A 20419-nucleotide genomic window follows, 5' to 3' on the forward strand; every position below is an offset into this window, starting at 1 on the left:
GCAATGAAATACCAAAGGCGGATCTTAGGGATTGTGGGAGAAAGCTTCAGCAGTAAGGTATTAGTGTATTTATTGGCTTCTAAGGCACGTACGCTACATTTTAACTTCCGTCAAATCAGGATATGTGTTACAGTCACTGGTATTTTATCATCACAGTGGCTGAGATTGAAGTTGAGTTTCTGCTAGAGAGGTTTTATGTTTGTTTCTGCCAAACAGACCTGGGACGTTATCAACCTGAAACCACTTTAAATTCTGACTGAGGTATTTTGGACCACATTGGTAAAGACAAATTCAGTCTACAGACTTAACATGAGTACTGGCTTGTGGTTCAAATTCTCAGGAGAGGTATTTGTTGTTTTTCTCTTCTTTACTCAGTTCCAGGTTAAGATGTGAGCAGTTCCTCTCTGTTGGGTGGATTTGTATTTCATTTCTCTTTATAGTATGGGTATTTAGTGTCTTCAGTGTTCTCAGACAGGGATCTCCGGATAAATTCCCCATCTTGAACATTGTTTTCCTCCTAAAATAATGGTCTGTCTTGCAATCGATGGCATCTTAGATTCAGTGAAAGACAATAAATGTAATTATTTCAATCCGCAGAAGCCCAGAACAGATTTCTAAAGGCCAAACTCCGTGTTATGCAGGAGGAATTGGATAATGTTGTATACGAATGTAATAAAAAGGTAAAAACCTCTCAAAATAAATGCTCTGATATTCAGAGATATTTTAGGAGCAGTTTCAGTTATTTTTAAAATATATTCATGGACATGTAATTTACAGTTAAATTTTGAATTAAAAAATTATATGCAAATACTGAATTCTATTCTGTTTTGAGATGTCGAGTTTTCACTGAGCTAAAGAATATTAAATACTTGTTAGCAGTTAGAATCTTCTGTATAAAATTTACAAATGTAAGCTATTAAACAGAAATAAAACATCTGACTTCCATTTTTGAAGATGAAAATGGAATGCAGTTTTTCTTTGTAAAGTGAATATAAATATCTCAAATCACATGAAGCTCCTTTTTGTTTTCTGCTTTTTGTTGTGATACCAAACCTTGTGCATTTTTTCACATAATCTCTAATTTCCTAACGATAGGAAAATGAAATTCAGGATTTAAAGTCTCAAATAAAAAACTTTGAAGAAGATTGTGCAAGACAACAGCGAACAATTAATTTGCAACAGTCTCAAACAGAAAAATATAAAACTCTTTTTGAAGAGCTAAATAAAAAATGTGATGGATTACAGCAACAGCTGTCTTCAGTAGAAAAGGTAATAATTTTGCTATTTTTCTGGACCTAAAGTTAAAGAGACTATAAAACATTGTGTGGGCACCACTTTTGTTTGTTTAGTTATTTTGTTAGTATTTACTAAAAAGCCTTCTACCATATAAGAATATTTTTAATAGCTTTATTGAAATATAATTCACATAGAATACAAATCACTCTTTTTTTTTTTTTAAAGATTCCCTCCCAGCGAGAGAGGGAACACAAGCAGGGGGAGTGGGAGAGGAAGAAGCAGGCTCATAGCGGAGGAGCCTGATGTGGGGCTCGATCCCATAACGCTGGGATCACGCCCTGAGCCGAAGGCAGACGCTTAACCGCTGTGCCTACCCAGGCGCCCCACAAATCACTCTTTTAAAGTACACAGTTCAGTGGCTTATAATATATTCAGGAGTTTTATAGCTGTCGCCATGATCAATTTTAGAACATTTTCGTCACCCCAAAAAAGACCCTCCATACCCTTTAGTCACTGTACCCCATCTCTCCTTCCCATTCCCCTCCAGCTCTAGGCAACTTCTAATCTATTTTCTGTTGATAGATTTGGATATTTTGGACATTTCATATGTATAGAATCATACAATGTGAGGTATTTTGTGACTGACATCTTTTGTTTAAGAGTGTTTTTGAGGTTCATCCATGTTGTAGTACATATCGGTCAGTACTTCATTCCTTTTTTTAAAGTAATATTCATTGTATGGCTGTAACACATCTGTTTATCAGTTGATGGACGTTTGTGTTATTTCCACGTTTTGGCTATTTTGAATAATGCTGCTGTGAACATTAACATACAAGTTTTTGTGTGGACATGTTTTCATTTGTTTTACGTATATACCTCAGAGTAGAATCGTTGGATCATATGGTAACCCAGTGTTTAACCTTTTGAAAAACCGTCAGCTGTTTTCCAAACTAGCTGTACCATTTGTACATTTACACCAGTAGTGTGTGAGGGTTCCACGTTCTACACATCCTCACCGACACGATAGACTTTTTGGTTATAGCCATTCTACTCACGTCAAGTGGTTATCTCGTCATTTTGATTTGCATTTCTCTGATAACGAAAAATGTCGAGCATCTTTTCATATGTTTATCAGCCATTTGTATCTTCTTTGGAGAATTGTCTGTTCAGATCCTTTGCCCATTGTTTAAATTAGGATTTTTAAATTATTGAGTAGTAAATGTTTTTATATATTTTAGATACAAGTCCCTTATCAGATATATGATTTCTAAATACCTCTCCTATCCTTTGGGTTGTTTCTCCACTTTCTTTACAGTTCTTTGAAGCACACAATTTTTTAATGTTGAAGTCCAGTGTATCTAATTTTTCTTTGGTTGTTTGTGCTTTTGCTGGCAAATCTAAGGGGAAAATATATTTTAAATAAGCTATCCCATTAAAAAATGTATATGAATGTACAAATGAGATAATAAAAATAAAACATACTGTATGGCATTACTTTGTAAGACTTAATGGTAGAAATTATGTAATATAAGATAGGGAGTAAGAAATTATGCCTTTATTACTATGTTTTTCTTTAGTGTGTTCATTTAAGAGCATATTTTTGACCATTTTGGTCTTATATAATTAGCATTATCTTCTGATAATAAATGTCCTAACATTGGCTTTATTGAGATAAAATTTGTGTATAGTAAATCACCCTTTTTAAGTGTACAGTTCTGTGAGTTTTGACAAATACATAGTCATATAACTATCACCATAATTGAGATACAGACCAGTTCCACCATCCCTAAAAATTCCCTTGTGAATTTAGTCAAGTCCTCCTACTACTTCCAGTCTAAGGCAACCACTGATCTGGTCTTGGTTCTTATGTTTTGGCCTTTTCCAGAATGTCATGTAAGTAGAATCACATAGAGTCACTTAGTAGGCTTTGGAGTCGGTTTTTTTCACTTGCATAAGGCAATTGAGGTTAATCCATGTTGTAGTCTGTTCCTTTTCATTACTGAGTAGTGTAACATTGAATGGATATACCACATTTTGATTACCTATATATCTGGAAATCAAAGTTAATTATAGTATCTAATAGTGTAAGCCAGTGCTATCCAATATGGTAGCTCACTATATGTGGTTAGTCCAAATTGTGACATGCTGTCAGTTTAAAATAAATACCAGATTTTGAAGACTTAATAAAGAATAAAAAAATATTTTTATATTGATTACATATTAAAATATTTTAGATATATTGGGATAAGGGACATATAGTATTAAAATTAATTTTACTTGTTTCTTTTTAAGGTGGCTACGAGAAAATTTAAAATTATATATGTGGTTCATATGTTGGTCTAAAAAATATAGACAAATGTTGTAAGAAAAAAACTGTTGTATCTGGGAAACCAGTGTTTTTATTTGTCATTTTACTTTATCATTTGTCATCATGCAACCAAGTTTCTGGTATTATCATCATTGTCATTTCACATAACCTTGAAACGTTGCCTACATCTTTGATTCTCTTGTTCTTGGCCTTTATACCCATTCTGTGCATTCTTCAAATGTTTTGCATTCATTTTTTCTTTTTAATTTCCATTGCCCCTTCTTGGTTCAAGCTATTATTATCTTATTTCTGAATCCTTCTCACTGGTTATCTTATGTCCTTTCTCTTTTCCTCATCCATTTTATCTCGTACTCTATCAATAGATTAATGTTCTCAAATGACTACATTGATTATAACTCTACTTCTGTATGGGCAGAAGTGGAACTAACATTTTTTTGAGTTCTGTGTGTCAGGCAAAACATTTTACAGAAAGAGAAACTGAATCTGAGAGGTTAAACGAAGTGCCCAGGGTCATACAGGTAGTGGCAGAGCACATGTTTGTCTGATCCCCAAAGTGTGTGTTCTTCCTACAAATCACGTAGACTCTTTCTCCAGCCCCTCAAAATTAAGTGGTCTTTAACACACAGCTATTCCAAAATCTCGTTTAGAGTTAAATATTTGAAACCTTTGATTCACATTGAGTGTTCTACGCTGTTAGGATACATTGACTATCTGAAGATTTTTATAGTGACTTTCATTAGCTCTGAACTTCGCATCTTGAATTCTTACCTACCTACCAGGAAGAGAGGTGTAACAGCTCTCATGGGTTATGTGGAGCTCAAGATTGATTTTTTTTTTTTTTTTTTTTTTTTTTTTGCTAATTCTGCTCACCATATATCTCTAAAAACACACCTATAAAAGCGAACTATTTAAAAAACTATGCATATTAACTTACACTAACAGGTAGAGCCATTTCTAAAATATAAAGACAGAAAACATTTTATTTCAGCATTGAATTTTGTTTTTCAGTTAATGATCTGTTTTAGGGATGTGTCATGAAAAATAATGATCTTTTTAAAATCAGTTTTATTGAGAAATAAATACAATTAAATATACTTGTTTTAATTGTGCAGTTCATTGAGCTTTGACAAAATAGTATATTCCTATAACCACCACTGCAATCCAGATAAAATTTCTATCACCTCCCCCAAATTTCCTTTGTCTTCCTTCCCCTAAATCTGCATCCTCCAACCATGGCCCAAACACTGATCTGCATTCCTTCGTTACAGACTAGTTTTCCCTGTTCTAGAATTTCATATAAATGGAATCATAAGTATGTGCTTTTTTATGGCTAGCTTTTTTTGTTCAGCATAATGATTTTGAAATTCATTAACGTTGTTGCATATTTTTTGGTTCATTCCCTTATTTTGCTGAGTAGTCTTTGTTTATGTAGTACTGCATTTTGTTTATTTGTTCATCAGTGGGAAGACATTTGAGTTGTTTCCAACTTTGGACTGTTAGAAACAAAGCCACTATGAATTTTCATATACAAATTTTTATATAGACACGTTTTTGTACATGCACATCCAATATGACTCATGATGTTGGATAAATGCCTAAGAGTAGAATTTCTGGGTATTATGAAAAGTGTATGTTTAACTTAATAAGAAACTGTCAAACTGTTCCAAAGTGATTGTACCATCTTCATTCCCACCAGCAATATATGAGAGTTTCAGTTGGTCCAGTTCATCAGCACTTGGTATTGTCAATCTTTTGAATTTTAACTATTTTAGGGGGGCAGAAGATTAGTATCTCATTATGGTTTAATTTGTATTTCCTTTATGACTATTGATCTGTTCAAACCTTTTGCCCATTTAAAAAAGTATTGAGTTGAGGTAGGAGTTCCTTATGTTTCCTTATATAATTCTTTTGCTAGAATATTTAGTGAATAGTTTCTTCCAATCTTACTTGGCTTTTTTATTTTCTTAACACTGTTTTTCGAAAGAGTTTTACATTTTGATGAATTCCAATATTTTATTTTATTTTATTTTATTTTCTAGTTTGTGCTTTTTTCAAGAAATCTTTGCCCACCCCATGGGAGAAAATCTTCATGTATTCTTATAGGAGTTTTATGGTTTTAGCCTTTGTGTGTGTGTGTGTGTGTATGTGTGTGTGTGTGTACACACACATATATAGTACATGAATAGATCTGTGATCTATTTTAAGTTAATTTTGTTTATATGTCATGAGAATAAGGGTCAGCATTTATTTTTCATACAATTAGCATTTGTTGAAAATATTCTTTCTCAATTTAATTACCGTGGCACCTGTGTAGAAAATTAATTGACCATATATGTGGGTCTATTTCTAGACTGTTCTGCTACATTGATCTATATGTTTGATATAAGTCATCAACAAAACCATGTGGAGGGGAATTTTCTTTTTGGAAGGCTTCTAATGATCAATTCAGTTTATTTAGTGGATGAGTCTATTTTTATTTTTTATTTTTGAGTTAGTTTTGGTAGTTTGTGTTTTTTAAGAAATTTTTCCATCCCATCTAAGTTATCAAATTTGTTGGCATAAATTTATCCTTAATATTCCTTTATTATATTTATAATGCCTTCTTGATCTGTAATAATGACACCTATCTCACTCTTGATATTAATAATTTGTCTCTTCTCTCTTTTCTTCTTTATCAGTCCATCTAGATACTTACCAATTTCATTTAACTGCCCATGATCCGTTATTTAGCTTCATTGACTTTCCTCTGTTCTTTTGTCAGTTTTCTATTTCATCGATTTCTACCCTTTAGCACTTCCTTCATCCTTATTTGGGTTTAATTTCTTTTCAGGATTCTTAAGGTATAAGTTTAGACAATTGATTTTCTACTTTTCTTCTTACATAAGCATTTTAAAGCTATAAATTTTCCTCTAAGTGCTGCTTTATCTGCATTCCACAAATTTTGATGTTGTCTTTTTATATTTATTAAGTTCAAAGTGTTTTCTAATTTTCTTCATGATTTATCTTGACCATTAGGATTATTGAGAAGTATATTGTTTAATTTCTAAATAACTGGGGATTTTTTATGTCTTTCTGTTAATTTCTAATTTAATTTTGTGGTGTGAGAACCTATACTTTATGATTTCATTCTTTTAAAATTTGTCTTGAGTAGTTTTACAGACCAGCATTTGGCCTCTTTTGGTGAATACTTCATGTAATTTGAAAAGAATATATAGTATGCTGTGTTGAATGGAGTGTTCTGTAAATATTAGGGCAAATTTGTTGATAGTGTTGTTCAAGTGTTCTGTCAGTTATTGAGAGAGAGGTGCTGGTGCTGTAATTTCTGACTAGAATTGTGGATTTGTCTATTTCTCCTTTCAGTTATATCAGTTTTGGCTTTATGTATTTTTAGTCTCTATTTTGGATGGCTGCATATATAGGATTATAGTGTTTTTGATTAATGCTTCTTTGTAATTATGAAATACTTTTTAAAAATCTCTAATAACATTCCTTTTTCCAAAGTCTACTTACTTTGTCTGATATTAGTGTAGTAATTCCAGCCTTATTATACTTCATGTTTGCTTGGTATATCTTTTTTCAACTTTTTACTTTTTATCTGCCTTTATATTGCAAATGGGTTTGTTGTAGCCAGTATATAATTGGGTTTTGCTTTTTCATCCACTTCAATGGTCTCTCTCTCTTACTGGCATGTTCAGACCAATTACATTAATGCAATGATGTTTGGGTTTTAATTTATCATCTTGCTGTTTCTTATTTTTTTCTAACCTTTGTTATTTTTTCTTCTTCTGAATTATTTTTTAGTATTTTGCTTTTTTCTCCACTGTTGGCTATGTCTCTTATATTTTTATGTTACATTTAGCTCAAAAAACATAAAATATATTTACATGCATAAATTATATTACATAAAACACAAAAAGCATATTTACCATATCACAGTCTACCTTCAAATCATGTTATATTCTTTCACATATGAGACCCTCACAATAGTATATTCTATTTCTGCCTCCTTTCCTTTATGCTTTTACTTCTAATGTCATAAATCCCACAATAATTCTTTAAATAGTTATATTTTAAAGAGCTTAACATATGAAAATGCCTTTTATATTTGCCATTTCTCATAGTCTTCATTCTTTAGATCTGTTTTTCTATATGCCTGCTTGAAATGACTACCCTTTCAATCTTTGTGGTGCCAGTTTGCTAGTCACTGATTCCTTGTATTTGTTTCCTTGAAAAAAGACTGTATTTTTCCTTACTTAAATTTTTTTTATTTTGAAAATTACAGATTCACAGGAAGCTGTGAAAATAATAGAGGTCCTGTGGACCCTTCACTCAGTTTCCGTATTTGATAGCATCTAACATAATAATAGTACAGTATTAAAACCTGAAAACTGACATTGGTATAATCCACAGGCATTATTCGGATTCACCAGTTTTGTGTGCACTTGTGTGTGTTTGAACCCCCTTAAATTTTTGAAGGATATTCACTAGATACAGAATTATTAATCAAAAGTTTCTGTCTTCTTTTAACACTTTAAAGGTATCATCCCATTGTCCTCTGGGTTATGTCGTTTCTGACAAAAAGTTCACAGTAATTCTTTTCTTTCTACCCTTGTATTTTTGTATCTTTTATCTTTGCTCTTAAGACATTCTCTTTGTTATTGGTTTGCAGCAATTTCATAATGATGTGTTTTCTCAGTTTTGTGTGGGGAGTGTTTATTCTGCTTGAAGTTTTTTGAACTTTTTGAATCTGTGGGTTTATAGTGTTCATCAAATTTGGAAAATTCTGGCCGTTATTTCTTCCGGTATTTTTTCTGTACCCCATCTTTCCCTCTCCCAACCTGTAACTTCAATTATACTTTTGTTTGACCACTTGATATTATCCCACTGATAATATATCAGTGATATTAGGTCACTGATGTTTTTAACCTTTTTTTCCTTTATATTTTTTATTTGGATAGATTCTATTGCTGTCTTCAATAGTTCACTGATCTTTGCAGTGTCTAATATGCTCTTAACCAGTGAAATGTTCATTTTGATATATTATTCATCTGTAGAAGTTCCATTTGATTCTCTTTTATATTCTCAATTGATGTCCTCATTACATTAACATGCATAATTAAAATAGCTGTTTTGACAGTCTTGTCTGCTGGATCCATCATATTTCTCTTTTATGGATTTGTTTCTATTGACTTTGTCTTCTGGATATCAATCACATTTTCCTGCTTCTTGGCTTAGTTAGTGATTTTATACCAGATGCTAGACATTGTGAACAACATTATATTGTTGAGTATCTGTGTTTAATGTGCTCTTTGAACACAGGTAGTTATTTGCCAGTTTAGTCCTTTTGAGGCCTGTTTTTAAGTTTGGCTGGGGTGTGTCTAGAGTGGCCACTAGGTGTGGCCGAGTCCTCAGTATACTCAAAAGCTATCCTGTGTAGATTCCTGAAGCTCCCTCCTAATGGAGTTCCTCCTTATTTGAACCCTTCTCAGAAATTCCAGCTGCCTCAGTCTCCTCCAGCTTCCATCTCTGTCTCAGCTCAGCAGACCTTGGCTCTGTTTGTATTTTCTCCTCCTTATACCCGCAGTGTGGATATTGCCTCCAGGCAGAATGCTAGGGTGGTTGTAGGACTACTCCATTTATTTCTCTTTTCTCAGGCATCATAATCCTACTGTTTTCCTTTATCTCTAAATAGTTATTTAACATGTTTTGACTATTTTTTTAGTTGTTTACAATATGTTTTTATGTTAGGTTTTTATTTCATCATGGGTGGAAGCCTTAATCTCTGTTTTGTTTTTTGGTCAAATTGAAGTCAGTAGGTGCACTCCATAAGTTTCTCTGATCATGGATTATGTCACACAAATATGCTTATCCTTAGTAACTCACTTAAAAAAAAAAAGTCTGCTCTCTCTTTATCTTTCACTCCAGCTAAAATTGAGATGTGTATCATTTCCTAAAGATGCTTTTGTTCTTTCTTGTTTCCATAGCAGAACTCCTCAAAAGCATTTTCTTAATTTCTTCAGGTCCTTATCTTGCAAAGAAAGCTTTTAAATTTTTGCCTATATGTGTCCTGCAAAGCCATGGTATTAATGGCCCTTACTTTTGTTTAATATTATATGGTTTACAAATTGCTATCACATACATATGATAGTTGTGTGTAGTCATATGTTTTTATTATAAAGATCTGCACCTCCTGCCCAGTTCTTTATTCCCTTCTCCCCCAGCGTATGTTTCATGATGCACTACTTAATTATCCATTGTATATATTCTTAATTTTGTGTGCCCATCATTGATGTAGAATAGTACCTGGCACATAATAAGTGCTCAATAAATATGAATAAGTAATTAGGTATATATCATTACTACCAATTTCAGATATGGAAACTGAGTCTACCACAGCTCATAGGTTCTCTGACTCCCAAGTCTATTGCTTTTTGTACCTTAGCCATTTGTTTCTAGAACGTTACCTGATCATTTATTTGTCATCTTATTATTCCTCTTCTGAATTACTGTGGCAGTTTGTGTTACTCTTAAAGCATTTGCTACCATTTTGTCAGTGCTGTGGCTACCGATACATAGCTGTCTCTATTCTTGCGTTCTCCTGGTTCCTTATGAATGCTTTAGAAGTTAGGATGGCAAATTATTTTTCATTGGCTCTCATAGTATTTGAGTGTTAAAGTGAGATTTTAATTTCTTTAGGCTATCTAGATTTTTCTTTTAAAGCTAATGTAAAATCCAGGGCTTGAAATCTTTCCTAAAATTCTTTTCTAACAACACGTAAACTGCTTAATTTTTTTGGTAACAATAGATTTACTTTATTATTTTCAGCTTATAAGCTCTCTCATAAAAAATATTGGTATCTTGTCTGCACTTTGTAAAAAGTACTTGAGTGTGATTAAAAACAGAAATGTTTTCAAGTTTTTGGTAATGTTTTCCTTTTCCTTAGTGGAGCTAAGGAAATTTTGCTCATATAGGAATACTTTATTTTGTATTTTGCTTTTCTAATGCCTTTTTTCTTTATCACTTCTCCCAGGAAGGGGGCTGTATTGATTCACGGGTAGAGGACCATAATGTGGTGTTGGATGGTTTTCATTTTTCTGTGAAGTAGGTTACAAAGTCACCAGCAAGAAAGAGAAAGGCAAAGATTTATTTTCATATTCTTATGAGTAGAGGCTGAAATGAGGCAGCTAGAATTGTGGACTTTGTAGCTAATGAGAATTTCTGCCTTTTCCATGTGAACAGTGAAATAAATCAAGCTTGCTCTTACTGTAGCTACCACCCACAAAGCTGTGAAGAAGGCTGGTGATGGCAGATGGTATCCATACACAGTTTGATTTGTTTAAAAACCCACATAAAGAGCAGCATGTGTTTTGTTGTGTTTTGTTTTGTTTCGCCCTTAATTACTTAGGGCCAGGGAGATCAGTTTTCAAATAAAACACAGTGATACAGCCAGGAGGAAAAAAAGTTATGAAAGAAGAAAACAGACAACTGCATTTTTACTGCATCATTTCAATTCCATGATATTTATTGAATATCTGTTGTATATAAGGCTCTGTACTAGGCATTGTAGGGGATGCAAAGAAGAGTGAGTTAAATATTACAAAATAAATTCAGTTGAGTAAACATGTCATTAGTGCTTCTTCTATGCCACTAAAGTTCCAGGAATACAGAAATTAAGAACGTTTCTATCCTCAATGAGCTTACATTAATTGTGGGGAAAATGAAGTAAATGGATAGTTTCAGTTCTGCACAGCAGGTACTATGATATATGTGTGTCAAGGTGTCATAGAAGCTCTGAAAAAGGCACCTAATCCAGCCTGGGATGAGAATGAGGAAGATAATGAGGGAAGACTTCTTGGAGGAGGTAAAACCCTCATGTACACCCCTCGTTGAGTCTCAAAGGATGGATAGGTGCTGACTACGTGAAAATGAGGAGCAGGGAGGAGGGATCAGGGCAGAAGGAAGAGCTGAGATGAGCAGAGGCTTAAAGGCAAGAAACATGATAGCTGTTTGAGAGACCTATCTGAAGGTAACATCTTGCAGGAGACGAGATTATAGTGCCAGATTATGGTAGTTTGGAGTTTATCCTACATGTTTGTTTCTTCTGTAGACTCTCTGCAACAGCATCTCTTAGAATATTTGCAGAAATGCAAGTCTAAACCTACCCCAAGATGTGGAACATGAATCCATAAGATCTGTTGTTTTTGCTCAGAGTTGGGATTTTCCCTGTAAGGCTAATGTAGAATGCTGTTTTTAACAAATATTTCTTATATGATATACTTTGTTAGGTTTATACAAACACAGTATTTATGAGAGTTTGTGCCTTACATAGCTGTTTTGGGGAGGTTCCCAAAGGAAGAACTATAGTACAAAGGGTTGCTTATAAAATAAATATAGAGGACCTCTATACTATATAAAAAGAGATAGAAAATTCCAAACAAAAAGTAATTTGAAAGCCTAATTCATGACTACTTCTTTAAGGATATATCTTTCTAATACCAATTCAGGGTAAGAATTCCCTGAGACCTCTGTCATTCAGTGCTCAGCCCCCAGCCTATGGTGTGTGTGTGTAAATGTGTGTAAAATTTGGGAGAAAGCGAGGAATATGGAAATGGACAATGTTGCAGAGTAATGGAGGGAACTTGTGACATATTTATAATTGTTCCATATATCTTTTGCCATGCAGGAATTAGAAAATAAAAGAAGACTACAAAAACAGGCTGCCAGTAACCAAAGTGCTACAGAAGTTCGGTTGAATAGAGCTCTAGAAGAAGCAGAAAAGTATAAATTGGAGTTAAGTAAATCAAGGCAAAATAACAAGGTACATAAAAATTGAGTAGTTCTGGTAGTGGTCACCTTTGGTAACTTCTTTTATGCAAGAGTCAAAAATAATTAGTTTTTAAGTTATAATTCTTGATGTCATGGTGAACATTTCTCTTTTCAGAAGGGTGTTCATTATCGATATGTATATCTTCAAGAAGTTAGGATTATATTGCTTGGGTTATAGTCATAATTGGGTGATAGCACAACTCTTTGGAGGATTCGGTCATTTTTTCATCCAACAAATCTTTGTGCCCATGTTATGTGCCAGACATTTTTCTAATCCCTGGGAATAAATGGTAGGAAGAAGTCTCTTTGGTATCTCAAATCTGTTTCCTTCTCTGAGCCTCGCTTTTCTAATATAGAATGCAAAGGGCTACTTTGCAGGCAGTGGTTCTTGAACTTGAGGATGCATCAGAATTACCTGGAAGGCTTGTTAAAACATAGCTTGCTGGGCCCTGCCCCCAGATTTTCAGATTTAGTAGATCTGGGGTGAGGCCTGTTTTAACTAGTTTTAATAGCAGTTCCCCAGGTGATGCTGCAGCCACTGGTTCTGAGATGACATTTTGATAATCACTGTTACAGAGTTGGAAGGATCACTGTTTTATCGCAGTATCTACCCAATGATTGGCATAGAATTAGCACTCAGTTCCTGAACTATCTGTTGAATAAATGAAGGCTCAACTATCATTGTGTGTGAAAACCATTTTGTATACTCTATAAATTCTGGCTGTTGGTTTTTGGTTCTATGTCAACCTAAAGTGATGCGCCACTGGAATCTCTCCCTTGGGACAATATTGAATAATTCAACAGTGACTTGGATGATAAAGTTAGGAGCCACCTTCATTACATACACAGATGATATATTTTGGATTAAACTAGTAACACTTATTAGGACATAGAACTAAACTGAACTTGATAAATCCTCCAGCACGTTTAAAAAAGGCAAATATGTTACAGTGACTAAGTTTTGAGATCTCTTCTGTGAGATAGTCTATGCTGGGTGATCAGACTGTGTTCCTGTTCAGGAGCCATCAATGATGGTATGATGATGGGGATTTATTAATAGAAGTTATTAAATGAACAAGTTAGGAAGCCATCTTTATAACTTGCCAGCATGCTATTGGAATATTTCCAATTTGGTTCACTCTGAAGAGATTTTGAAGAAAATAAAATGGAATAACCCTGTATATGTTAGGATTTGCTAATCCTTGGTTGTAGATGTGATCTCTGTTTTAGCATACACACTAGAGAAGTAGAAGGAAAAACTTGTTTCTGTGACAATAATCTTAGTCAGCCATTTTGCAAATTGACATACCAAGTCCTCATTACTTAGTTTAAAACCATCAACACTGTAAAAACAAATATGTTCTAGCAAATTTCTTATCCCAAGTCTGCTTTATGGATGATCAGTTTAAACACGGTGGGAGAACATTTTGTGTGACTATGTGCTATCAAGTAGACATCTTGAGATCAGAGTTCTTAGATGTAACTTATTTCAGATTTCTGAAAAAGTAAGTTTTTGATTATTCAATTATTTTTCTTCATTTGTAACTTCTGTCTTTGAAGGACGTTTTGAGCATATGCTCTTAAGTTTTTCCTTGTAGTCTAGTCTGTATATAAGTTTTTTTGTGTAGAGGTATACTTTTTTCCATTTTAATTCTTTGTACCTTGCTTCTCATTCTGATTAGACATGTAATTAGGTAGATAATTAAAATTATTCAGGTCTGTATGTTTAAAAAATAGTAAGTCTTCCATAAAATAGAACAAGATTGCCTCAGAGTGATGAGAAAGTTAAGGATTTATTTTTTAAAAAATGATGTATTCTCCATAGAGGTTAGGAAACAAGTCATCTGGCCTTAGAGTAACTTTTGAAATGAAAAGTCAGTCAAGTTAAACCAGATGATGCATAAGTGCAGGGCCCCTGACTGTCTCATTCACTGCTATGTCTCAGTGCCTTGAATGTAGTAATTGCCTCTGGAACACACTGCGGGAAGGAAAGAAGAAAGACACTATGTGATGGTTTAATTGGAATTCTTTTTAAAAACAGGACATTTGATTAGATGGTTTGCTTGTAGTCCATTTAAAATGTGTCACCAAGTCCATGTTATTTCATTTAGGAACACATAATTTCTAATTCTTCATTAATTCATTTAGAAATATTTATGAGGTCCGTCTAGGTATCTGCCAGATCTTTACTAGAGGCTGGTGGTATAAAAGTGATTTAAAAAAAAAAAATGTCTGTGTCATCATGCATTGTGTAGTGGAGAAGCTGTGTGTTACTTAGACAATTCATCAAGCAAAACTGAGGTGCAACTGTGTTTTGAGCAGGTAACCAGGTCAAGGAATGCTTTTTTAAAAATGTAATTCTAAGCTAAGATCTGAATAATATTAACAAGTTATCTGCTAGGAAGAGGTCGTAGACAGAAGGAATCCTATGTAAAAAAAAAAAAAATGGCTCTGTGGTGGGAAAAAAGACAAGGTCGTGAAAGTCAGGGATGGAAGTAAGGGAGTGTTGCAAAGTGAGGCCTCAAACATAGGTAAAGGCCAAACTGTCTAGATCCTTTAGGCCATGTTAAGTATTTTGGCTTTTATCCAAGGAGTAGTAAAAAGCCACTGCATGGTTATTTTGAACAAGGTTGGGGAGACCGTGCCATGATCATATGTTCACCTGGAAAGTATTTTTGTTTGTTGTGTGGAGAATTCATTGGAAGGAGGCAAGAATGGAGGCTGGATAAGAGTAGCGGTGTGGGGCGCCTGGGTGGCACAGCGGTTAAGCATCTGCCTTCGGCTCAGGGCGTGATCCCGGTGTTGTGGGATCGAGCCCCACATGAGACTCCTCTGCTATGAGCCTGCTTCTTCCTCTCCCACTCCCCCTGCTTGTGTTCCCTCTCTCGCTGGCTGTCTCTATCTCTGTCGAGTAAATAAATAAAATCTTTAAAAAAAAAAAAAAAGAGTAGCGGTGTGAGAGATGATGAGGTAGTTTGGACTAAACTGATAGTGGTAAAAATGGAGAGAAACCAAGTATCAAAATACATTGAAGAGAAAAATCACTAGGACATTGTAATGGACTGGATTGTGGGAAAGGAGAGCTTTGGAGAGGATGATTTGACTTTTAATTTTCAGAACCAGATAGTGCCATACACTGGAATAGGTTGGGAAAGAAGATTGAGTTATTTTGGAACATCTTGAGATTCATCCCATTGTTGCATATGACAGCAGTTCACGTCTAATAATTTTACACGTGGTATAAATATACCAAACAATACCACCTTATTGATGGGCTTGGGTTGTTTCCAGTTTTTGCTATTACAAATAAAACTGCCTTGAACATTCACATATGTCTTTGTGTAGACATCTGTTTTCATTTCTCTTGGGTAAATACCTAGAATTAAATGTCTGGGTTTTATTATAGATGTACATTCAACTGCCAAACTGTTTTCCAAAATGGTTCTGACAATTTATATTCACCGCAGCAGCATATGAAAGTTTTAGCTGTTCCATATCTTCACCAGCATTTGATATAGTCAGGCTTTTACATTTTACTGTTCCGGTGAGTGACTAATGGTATCTTATTGCGGTTACTTTACATATTCCTAACGACCATTGAGTACATCTTCATGTGCTTGTTATCTTGATATTTTCTTTTCCCCCAGTTTTATTGAGATACAGTTTAATTGACATACAGCACTGTATTTTAAGGTGTATAGCGTAATGATTTGATTTACATATATTGTGAACTGATTACCATGGTAAGTTTATTTAATATCCATCATCTCATAGTGATACCAAAAAAAATAAGAAAAGCTTTTTTCCTGGTATTGAGGATTCTTAGAATCTACTATCTTAACAACTTTCACATATACCATACAGCAGTTGAGTATGGTTATCATGTTGTACATTACATTTCTAGTTCTTTTTTATCTTATAACTGGAAGTTTTGACCACCTTCCTCCAATCCCCCCTCCTGCCCCCTGCCACTCCTGCTTCAGTTTTTCTGTGCATTTTTTAAAAGATTTTTTTAAGTGTAAGATCAGACAGTATTTCTTTCTCTGTCTGACTTACTTCACTTAGCATAATGCCCTCAAGATCTATCCATGTTGTGAATGGCAGGATTTCTTTTTGTGGCTGAGTAATATTCCACTGATACCACAATGTCTTTGTCCATTCATCCATTGATGGACATTAGGTTGTTTCCATGTCTTGGCTATTGTAGACAATGCTGCCATGAACATGGGGTTGCAGATATCTCTTTGGTGTGGTATTTTCATTTCCTTTGGATATATTCACAGAAGTGGAATTGCTGGATTATATGATAGTTGCATTTTAAGGTTTTTGAGAAACCTCTGAATTTGTTTTCCATAGTGGTTTTACCAATGTACGATCCCACTAACAGTGCACAAGTGTTCCCTTTTCTCCACATCCTCTGGATCGTTTGTTGTGTCTTGCTTTTTGATGATAGCCATTCAAACAGGCATGAGGTGATATCTCATTGTGGTTTTAATGTGCATTTCCCTGATGATTAGTGATGTTGAGAACCTTTTCATGTACCTGTTAGCCATTTGTATTCTATCTTCTTTGGAAAATATCTTCAGGTCCTTTGCCCATTTTTTAATTGGATTATTTGTGGAGTTTTTTACTGTGGAGTTATGTGATTTCTGGACATACTTTAAATATTAACCCCTTATCAGCGATATGGTTTGCAAATACTTTTTCCCATTCTGTAGGTTGCAGTTTCTTTTGTTGATCATTTCTTTTGCTGTGCAGAAGCTTTTTAGTTTGATGCAATCCCCCTTATTTTTCATTTTGTTACTGGTGCTTTGTGTGTCATATCCAAAAACTCATAATCAAGACTCATCTCAAGGAGTTGTTTTCCTGTATTTTCTTCTAGGAGTTTCTGGTCTTACATTTAAGTCTTTAATCCATTTTAAGTTAATTTTTGTGAGTGGTGTAAGATAGGAACCAATTTTCATTCTTTTACATGTGAATATCCAATTTCCCCAGTACCATTTGTTGAGAAGACTATCCTTTTCCATTGAGTATTCTTGGCTCCCTTGTGAAATATTAGTTGACTGTATGTGCATGGGTTAATTTCTGGGCTCTCGATTCTGTTCCACTGGTCTATACTACAGCTTTATGATATAGCTTGAAATCAGGAAGTGTGATGCCTCCCACTATGTTCTTTTTTCTCAGGATTGCTTTGGCTATTTGGAGTCTTCTGTGGTTCTATGTAAATTTTAGGGTTGTTTTGCCTACTTCTGTAATAAGTGCTATTGAAATCTTGATAGGGATTGCATTCAATCTATAGATCATTTTAGTTGTATGGAAATTTTAACAATATTCTTCTAATCCATGAATACAGGATTCTTCCCATTCATTTGTATCTTCGATTTCCTTCATCAGTATTTTACAGTTTTCATTGTACATGTGTTTCATCTCCTTAGTTATGTTTTTCCTAAGTATTTTATTGTTTTTGATGCTATAAATGAGATCATTTCTTTTTCAGATAATTTGTTGTTAGTGTATAGGAACACTACTGATTTTTGAATGTTAATTTTGTATTCTGCAACTTTACTGAATTTATCGATTATATCTAACAGTTTCTTGGTGTCTTTAGAATTTTCTTTTTTCCCCTCTTTCTTTTTTATTTTAAATTCCTGTATAGTTAACATATAGTGTTATACTAGTTATAGGTGATAGTTACAATATAGTGATTCAGTAATTCCATACATCATCCAGTGCTCATCACACGTGTACTCCTTAATCCCCATTGCCTATTTTACCCAGCCCCCCACCCACCTCCCTTCTGGTAACCATCAGTTTGTTCTCTGTAGTTAAAAGTCTGTTTCTTGGTTTGTCTTTTTTCCTTTGCTCATTTTTTTGGTTTTGTTTTGTTTCTTAAATTCCACATATGAGTGAGAACATATGGTATTTGTCTTTGTCTGACCGACTTGTTTCACTTAGTGTTATACTCTCTAGCTCCATCCTTGTCATTGCAAATGGCAAGATTTTGTTCTTTTTTTGGCTGAATAATATTTTATCATGTATATGATCTCCTCTATCCATTCATTTATCCTGGTTTCAGGAGCACAACATCTCCTCTATCCATTCATTTATCAATGGACACTTAGGCTGCTTCCATAATTTGGCTATTATAAATAATGCTGCTATATATAAAATCATGTCATATGCAAATAAAAACACTTCTTCCTTTCCAATTCTGATGGCTTTTATTTCTTTTTCCTGCCTGACTGCTCTGGCTAGGGTGTCTAGTACTTTGTTGAATAGGAATAGTAAGAATGGGCACCCTTGTCTTGTTCTTAGTCTTAAAGGAAACCCTTTTAGCCTCTCACCATCAAGTATGATGTTAGCCATGGCAGCTTATCATATATGGCCTCTAAAATGTTAAGATACATTCCTTCTAAACCTAATTTATTAAGAGTTTTTATCATGAATGGATGTTGACTTTTGTCAAATGCTTTTTCTGTGTTGAGATGATCATGAGCTTTTTTTCTTTTATTCCGTTGTGATATATAACATGGATGAATTTGTTTACGTTGAACCATCCTTACATCCCAGGGTTAAATCCCACTTGATCATGGTGAATAATCCTTTTATGTGCTGCTGAATTTTGTCTGCTAGTATTATATTGAGAATTTTTGCATCCATATTCATCAGGGACATTGGTGTGTAGTTTTCTTATAGTGTCCTTTTCTGGCTTTCCTATCAGAATAGTACTGGCCTTGTAAAATAAAGCCTTTTTGATTTTTTGGAAGAGCTTGAGAGGGTTGGCATAATTATTTAAACGTTTGGTAAAATTCACCAGTGAAGCCATCTGGACCTGGGCTTTGCTTTTGTTGGGAAATTTTTGATTACTGATTCGATCTCCCTACTAGTAATTGATCTGTTCAAATTTTCTATTTCTTCCTGATTTAGTCTTGGTAGGTGGCACGTTTCTAAGAATTTCTCCATTTCGTCTAGGTCATCCAGTTTGTTGGTATACAGTTGTTTGCCGTAGTTTCTTATGATCCTTTGTATTTCTGTCATAGCAATTGTAATGTCTCCTTTGTCATTTGTAATTTTGCTGATTTGGGGACCTCTCTTTTTTCCTTGGTTAGTCTAGCTAAGGATTTCTCAATTTTATCTTTTCAAAGAAACAACTCTTCGTTTTTGCATCTTTTCTATTGTTTTCCTATTCTCTATTTCATTTATTTCTGCTCCAGTCTTATCCTTCCTTCTGTTATCTTTGGGCTCAGTGTGTCTTCTTTTTCTAGTTCTTTGAGTCATAGGGGTAGTTTATTTGAGATCTTGTATCTTAATGTAGGCATTTATTGCTATGAACTTCCCTCTTAGAACTGCTTTTGCTGTATCCCATAAGTTTTGGTATGTGTGTTTCCATTTTTGTTTGTCTGCAGATACTGTTTTATTTCCCCTTTGATTTCTTCTTTGATTTATTGGTTGTTCAGGAGAATCTAGATACCTTCTTTGGTGAAGTATCTGTAACAAGTTTTTTACTCATTTAAAAGAATTTTTAATGAAGTTTAATTTTTAGAAGTTTTAGATTAACATTAAAATTGTAAAGTTAGTACAGAGCATTTCTGTAATCTTCAAACATAGTTTCCTCTGAAACTGACATATACATTAGTATGGTACATTTAGTATAGTTAATCATTATTAACTAAGGAGCATACTTTATTCATAGTATGATTCTGTTTTTTCCAGAAATTGCTTTAGCTATCCTAGGTCCTATGCATTTCCATATAAATTTTAGAATCACCTTGCCTATTTCTACAAAAAATCCTGTTGGAGTTTTGCTTGGAGTTGCATTGAATCTGTGGATCAATTTGGGGAAAAGTGACATCTTAACAATACTTTTTTTCCCACATCATGAATAGAGCATATCTACTTTTTTTTTTTCAGTATACAGGTCTTGTACGTTTTTTTCAAACTTAGCCCTTAGTATTTAATCTTTATGTTATGAATTTTTAAAATTTCAATTACCAATTGTTGTTAAAATAGAGAAATACAAAGTTTACT

At 34.0% G+C, this 20419-nt stretch overlaps 1 protein-coding gene across 6 annotated transcripts in view; it reads left to right on the top strand.

Moving 5' to 3' along the window:
- TEX9 (testis expressed 9) overlaps positions 1-20419 on the top strand; it is a 198895-nt gene that overhangs the window by 156965 nt on the left and 21511 nt on the right. For 5 of the 6 annotated variants that reach the window (XM_057306139.1, XM_057306140.1, XM_044390971.3 and 2 more), the window contains 3 exons: positions 598-680; positions 1096-1269; positions 12249-12383. In XM_057306139.1, coding sequence (XP_057162122.1) covers positions 598-680; positions 1096-1269; positions 12249-12383 — 392 coding nt within the window. The remainder of the gene's footprint in view (positions 1-597; positions 681-1095; positions 1270-12248; positions 12384-20419) is intronic. The other variant, XM_057306141.1, reaches the window with a different exon arrangement.

Source organism: Ursus arctos, unplaced genomic scaffold, assembly GCF_023065955.2.
Source record: "Ursus arctos isolate Adak ecotype North America unplaced genomic scaffold, UrsArc2.0 scaffold_36, whole genome shotgun sequence".
NCBI lineage: Eukaryota > Metazoa > Chordata > Mammalia > Carnivora > Ursidae > Ursus > Ursus arctos.